This window comes from Quercus lobata, chromosome 6 (genome assembly GCF_001633185.2).
Source record: "Quercus lobata isolate SW786 chromosome 6, ValleyOak3.0 Primary Assembly, whole genome shotgun sequence".
Classification (NCBI taxonomy): domain Eukaryota; kingdom Viridiplantae; phylum Streptophyta; class Magnoliopsida; order Fagales; family Fagaceae; genus Quercus; species Quercus lobata.
In genome coordinates this window covers 37,897,130-37,903,841 of record NC_044909.1, presented here as the reverse complement: position 1 = coordinate 37,903,841, position 6,712 = coordinate 37,897,130, and the positions used below count along the sequence as shown (strand labels likewise).

The window sequence follows — 6,712 nt, the reverse complement described above, 5'->3', positions numbered from 1 at the left end:
CAGGTCGCCGAGTAATCTGAAAGAAGTACAGGTGTTGACTGGGATGTTGGCCACTCTTAATCGGTTTATCTCAAAATTCTCAGATCGCTGCCATCCATTTTATCAACTTTTAAAGAAGTGGAAGGGATTTCGGTGGGATGATGAATGTGAAAAGGCTTTCCAGGATTTCAAGGAATACTTAACACAAGCGCCGATGTTGACTACACCAGAGCCCAAAGAGGAGCTGTTTATGTACCTCTCGGTATCCGACCATGTTGTAAGTGTCGTGCTTTTAAGAGATCGGGGAGTACAACAACCCGTGTATTATATTAGCAAGACCCTAGTCAACGCAGAGACCAGATATTTGCCTTTAGAGAAATTGGTGATGGCCCTAGTACATGCCACCAGGAAGTTGCCTCAGTATTTTCAAGCTTATACCATGTATGTGTTGACCGAATACCCCCTACAGTCATTATTGAAAAGATCTGATTTCACGGGGTGAATAGCTAAGTGGGGGACACGGCTCAGGGCATTCGACGTAAGGTATAAGCCGAGAAGTTCAGTAAAAAGGTAGGTATTAGCTGATTTTGTGGCGGAATTCTCTCCTAAAGGGGAAATGGTCTGTCAGTTAGAACATTGCCCATGGAAGGTGCATGTGGACGGTGCTTCCAGCGCCAAAGGGGCCGGAGCCGGGATCATCATAATTACCCCGGAGAGTATTCTCTTGGAGCATTTGTTTAGATTGGGGTTTAACGCCTCCAACAACGAGGCAGAGTATAAAGCTTTGCTTGCCGGATTGAGGACAGTCTCAAGGTTAGAAGCTCGGGATGTGGAAATTTATTTGGATTCACGACTCGTAGTCAACCAGGTGCAGGGGAGTTTTGAGGCTCGAGATCCTCGGATGAAAGCGTACTTAGAATTGGTAAAGCAGACCATAAGTAACTTTTGTACGGTGGAGGTGATCCAAGTGGCCCGAGCATAGAACAGACATGCCGACTCCCTCGCCACACTGGCATCGTCAATTGCCGAGGAAATTCCCCGACTAATCAGAGTGGAACTTGTCCTTAAGCCTAGCATTAAGGTGGCGGGAGATGAGGGGGCTGCAAAGGTCGAAGTCACAACAGTCACAACACTTGGACCGAGCTGGATGAATCCCATCATTGACTTCTTAGCCGACGACCGAATCCCGGACGATGAGAAGGAAGCCAACAAGATCCGCAGGGTAGCCGCCCAGTATTGGTTGTCCAAAGACCGGAAGCTCTATTGCAGGTCATTTAGGGGACCGTATCTTTTGTGCTTACACCCAGAGAAAGTAGGCCAACTCTTGGCCGAGCTGCATGAAGGGGTATGCGGCAGTCATGTAGGAGGACGATCATTGGCGCACCGGGCAATGACTCAGGGATTCTGGTGGCCCCAAATGCAGAAGGACATCGCAGAATACGTTCGAAAGTGTGACCAATGTCAGAAGCATATCCCTCTGATTCACCAGCCTACCGGCCATTTGAACCCGATTAGTAGTCCTTGGCCCTTCGCACAATGGGGGCTGGGTATACTCGGATCATTTCCCCGAGCAACGGGAAATCGAAGATTCGTTTTGGTAGCCGTGGATTACTTCACCAAATGGGCGGAGGCAGAGGCTCTGGCTAACATCCGGGACGTAGATGTGAAGAAATTCGTATGGAAGAATATAATCACCTGGTTTGGGGTTCCGGACTCCCTTATATTAGATAATGGATTGCAGTTCGACAGCCAAGCTTTCCGTGAATTTTGCAGCAAACTCGGTATCAGGAACATATATTCCTCTCCAGCATATCCCCAAGGTAATGGCCAGGCTAAGGCCGTGAATAAGGTAATCGTGAACAGCTTGAAGAGAAGACTGAAAGGTGCAAAGGGTAACTAGGCCGAGGAACTACCCAATGTTTTGTGGGCATACTGGACAACTCCTCGGAGGTCTATGGGGGAGACCCCATTCTCTCTCACGAACGAGGCGGAGGCCGTGATACCAGCCGAGGTTAATTTGTGTAACGCGTGAGTTTCAGAATTCAACACGTCCCAGAATGACGGTCATCTGATGGAGCGTCTCGATTTACTTGAAGAATACCGAGACACAGCGACTATACGACTAGCTGAGTATCAACAAAAGCTTGCACGACGTTATAACCAAGATGTAAGGGTGAGGGAAATCAATGCTGGAGACCTGGTACTGAGGAAAGCAGTAGAAAGCATGCGAGATACAAACACCGGGAAGCTAGCCTAAACTTAGGAAGGACCATACAGAATTACAGTCATTGCAGGTGTAGGAGCGTATTATCTGGAAAACATGAACGAGATACCGTTGCCCCGGCCTTGGAATGCTTATAATCTTAAGAAGTTTTATTAATGACCGTCCAGGCACAGAAAAATGTACTTTGTACTAACTAATATGATAACGATGTAACTAGTTCATGCAGGCCCAACCAATTCTATTTTTTTTAGTACGTCCTGTTGATAAACACAGAGGAAGCTGAAGAGATTCAAGCAATTAGTAAATTTCTAAGGACAGAAGTCTGCTTCTCGGTTTGATCCCTATCACCGAGCAGGTGGAAACCTTATTCAAAAATTTCTAAGAACAGAAGTCTGCTTCTCGATTCGATCCCTATCATCGAGCAGGTGAAAACCTTATTCAAAAATTTCTAAGGACAGAAGCCTGCTTCTCAATTCGATCCCTATCACCAAGCAGGTGAGAACCTTATTCAAAACGTTCTAAGGACAAAAGTATTACAAAAGAAAATATTATATTCCAGGGCGGAAACATGCCCTGTTCATTAGTGAAACATGCATGCACGGAATCTCTGAAATATTTACAAAGAGGTTAAAATATAGATGCATAGTCATAAAAACGATTAAGGTAACTGGTCGGCAAATAAACCTTAGTCAAAATCAAGCATGAAAAATCAATTACTTCATCACCAAAACCCGGTGACATTAAGTTTAAATCCAGAAATTAAGTAACTGTTTGTTGAGGGCCATTTGTGGAAGCCCAGGCAGACAGAAAGAAAGGCCAATAATGAAGGCAACAAAGAATTGACAAAATAGATAGTAAAAACCCATTAGGCCCAAGCGGCAGGAGTAATGGATCACAGGCCCAACGAATAAACAAATGGGTCTTGAAGAGGCAAGCGGGCTCAAAGAAGCCAGGAAAGAAAGAAATAGTATCCCATGGGCAGTGTATGAGGTAGAAAAGCGAGAAAGGGCCGCCGCAGGCCCAAGACAATGCAAACTAAGAGAGTAAGGGGTTTATAGCAGGCCCATGAACCCCAAGGATAAGAATAAGGTTATTAGGCCAGGGAAGCCCAATGAAGTTAGTAAAAAGCCCATGGGAGTGTGGAATTAGCAAACGGGTCGAGGAAGCCCAAAGAAAGCAATCAAGCTGTGGATGCCCAAAAGAAAGCTCAAAGGGACATAGGAGCCCATAAGTAAAAGCAAAACAGTGCCCATGACAAGCCACTGAGAAAAGGAATAAACGGCTGGCCCAGAAGAGGTCCAGCAAGATTAAGTTATTACGGCAGGAGTAACAGTCCAACGTTGCAGGAAATAAAGAAAATCAAGAGTGGACCAAAGAAATGTAAGGCCCATCATAATACAAAACCCAGCTCCTGAATGGAGCGGGAAACCAAAGAAAAGCCCACATGAAAGGTCAGAAAACACAGACGAAGAGTCTCCAGATCACGGCAAACGCATGAGCAGCAGGCAAACTCTTGGACATATCTGAAAGGGAAGCATGCGCAAGGCCCAGGCACCACCAGCCTGTACCCAGCCAATATAGGACGTGATGGGGCCATAGGCCAAAGGTAAGAGATAAAGGGGATATGGTTTGGTGGTGGGGAGAGGGGAAAAGATCTATTTTGCGGCTCCTGCCCAAGCCCTTTTGGAAGGTACGTCCTGCTGGGATGATAAACCACCCAAAAGAGGCAAGTTTGAGGGGGAACCATTGGGTGCATGCCTTGAGGGAAAGAGAGAAAAGCATTTATACCGTGGCAGGAAAGAAGTGCTACGGTATACTGAGGAACGAAACAAACCTGCCTCTGTCTGACAAGGGTGAATGTCGCACAGACTTGGTGGTCGGCAAGTACGCCCAGACCAGACAAAGGCGGCTAAGGGGAAAAATGGTAAAACATTGGTCACGGCAAGCATTATAAAAGGGCCCTTGCCGTGCCCTGAAAAAAGGACTGAAAAACAGAGCATTCTGGGAGTAAAAGGAAAAACAGAGTAAAAAGAAAAGAAAAAAAGATAAGAAAGAAAAAAAATAAGAAAAGAGAGAAAATTAAAGAAAAAATGAGAGGTAATACAGTGGGCATACACCAATAAATCGGTTTCCCTCTCTCCCCCTTCAAATCCTGCTCTCTTCCAAAACGTAACAAGGACCTCTTTTGGGCAATAACCATTCAGGTCCGACTTCCTCAAAGCCATTAATCCCCACGGCAGGATCTTTTTTCTGGGAGATTATTTGCATTGAGAAGAGACGTTCTCCCCTCTTTGGCTTTGCTTCGGCAGACTAAACTTAAAACTTGATTTATGCCCATTTGATTAGTTCGTATTATTTTATTTCTCCTTTACTTTCTCTGTGAATGACATCATCATGACTGTAATCGTGCTTTATAAGTAGGGATTACATAGCCATTTATTTAAATAGTAAGAATATTCTGTTTTGGTTATTATTATTATATCTGTCTGCCGTAACTCGTCTGAAACAGTTCTGCTTGCTGTAAGCTTACTCCTGGTAGACAAGGCATAAGTTTGTTCACAAACTGGCCCAAATTGAGTTACAGTTAGACCGGCCCCAACTCCCTTACTTAGAAACATTCGGGCCCATTACCGTAGGAGATAGCCTAGCCCAACACACAATACACAAAAAAGACCCCTACACTGTTTAGTAAAGAAACCAGAAATTAACTGTTTAGTCGCCACAGCCCGACGACATGGGCAAATCAACTCAAAATAAAAGTTACTAAATAGAAGCAAATAAAAGATAAAGTAAAACAGGTTCAGTAATTAGGAAGTAAGATCCACGGGCTGCGTCCCAGAGGCCATCTCGGTAGAATGGTGCTCAGATACAGAGGGTTAGAGATGAACATTTTCACCAGAAGGGCTATCAGTAGGGGGGTTGCTGGTGGCTTCTGTCCTGATCATTTCCACATGAGCGTCAATCTGCCCCACCAGCTCCCTCAAACTATCCGTTTCCTCCTCATCATTTGGTCCTGCAAGGTTCTGTGCGTCTGGGGTAGGATCTGGAAAGGGGATCCGGCCAGGGTCCCTAAGAAGGGAGTCCTCGGGCACCCCTAAGGCCTGTAAGGCAGCTATCCAGCCCTCCTGAAAAGACAGCTGCAAATCTTGCATTACTACCGGCTCCACGCCCTTCTCTGCATCGACAAAACCCTCATCATACCACTTACTCTCACAAGCTTCCAGGGCCGCCCGTAAATCAGCAACTTCCTCGGACAAGGTAGCGTTTAAACTCGCTGCTTTGGCCAGCTTCACTTCTGTTTCATTTTGCTACGTCACCAGCTCCACCGACCTTTTTCTCAGCTGACGCCTGGGATTTCTCCGCGGCAGCAGCCCTCTTCTCGGCAGACTCAGCAGTTTTCATTTTCTCCTTAGCCGTTTTTACAGCCTCTTCCCTGCCGACTTTCTCTCGGTCAACCTCCTCAGTTAGGTCCTTCAGCCTCTCGTTCAGGATATGGGCTAGCTGAGCGGCCTGTTAGAGACGACATTACTCACGCACGGTAACTTAGAGGAGCAACATATATGGCAATAATAAGAATATGTGTAAAAAGCAAGTGTACAAAAGAAGAGATGTTACCGCAATAGTGTGCCATAGGAGTTTTCTCCCCATGGACTTATCGGTCCCATCAGCAAAAGCGCTCACGTCCTTAGGTAAAAGGAGACCGTGCACCAAGTTTTGGGCAACACGGCCCCCTTCTCCTTTCTCCCATGCCCGAACACTAGCGCTAGTCGGGAGGGGCATGCCATCTAACTCAAATGTGGGTTGCCATAACTGCGCCGGTCTAGAGGATGAGGCCACGTTTATCCCAACCTGGGCCGGGGGCTCCCGAATAGTGACACCCCTGGACGGTTGGTGGGGAGTTTGAACCTGAGCGTCTCCCAGGCTAGTGGAGGTTAGGTCAGCGACCCGTTATCTCTTACGAGTTCGCTCGGAAGGAGAAGGAGGTGGAGGATGAGCGAGAGGAGCCTTGACACGCCCTTGGGATGGCTACTGCTGAACGGCCTAACTTGCCCCAGGAATAAAAAGGCTAACGGTCAAAGTCTTATGGGTCACCATGTCTTCAAGAACAGAATGCGTCCTGGAAGAGTCACTGGATTCTACGGCTTCTTGTTCAGCTACCTGAACAGGAGGCTCGGGTTCTGCAGGTACAACAACACACGCTGAACGGCCTCATGAGCACGTTCCCGAAGATATCTGGAGTCTGCTTTGGCTGATTCGTCCCTTATAGGCGCGAGTTCATCCAAATAGGTGTATCGCGGGCCGAGGTCTCAGGCTTCGCCTACGGTAAAATTGAGAGGAAGAAAGTTCGTATGCCTAACGTCTATGTAGGAGAGGAAAGGACTGTCAACAATAAGGGCTTGGCTAAAGGGTTGCCAAGTAGAGTACACCGGATCTACGCCAAGGATGAGGTGAGATGCACAGAGTTGCCCATTCCGGTGCACAAAAATTTCGGACCTGAGCACAAAGTTC

The 6,712-nt window shown here is 46.8% G+C and overlaps 1 protein-coding gene across 1 annotated transcript; it reads left to right on the top strand.

Annotated features, from left to right (window-relative positions):
- The first annotated feature begins 595 nt into the window (after positions 1–595).
- LOC115950232 lies at positions 596–1,879 on the top strand. The gene is made up of 2 exons (XM_031067465.1): positions 596–901; positions 962–1,879. The coding sequence occupies exons 1-2, from the start codon at positions 596–598 to the stop codon at positions 1,877–1,879; spliced, it is 1,224 nt and encodes a 407-aa protein (XP_030923325.1).
- The last annotated feature ends 4,833 nt before the right edge of the window (positions 1,880–6,712 follow it).

Coding starts and splice junctions, on each gene's coding strand:
- LOC115950232 (XM_031067465.1), top strand. CDS start 596: ATGGTCTGTCAGTTAGAACATTGCCCATGGAAGGTGCATGTGGACGGT. Junction 902..961: donor TGAAAGCGTACTTAGAATTG/GTAAAGCAGACC, acceptor GCCCGAGCATAG/AACAGACATGCCGACTCCCT.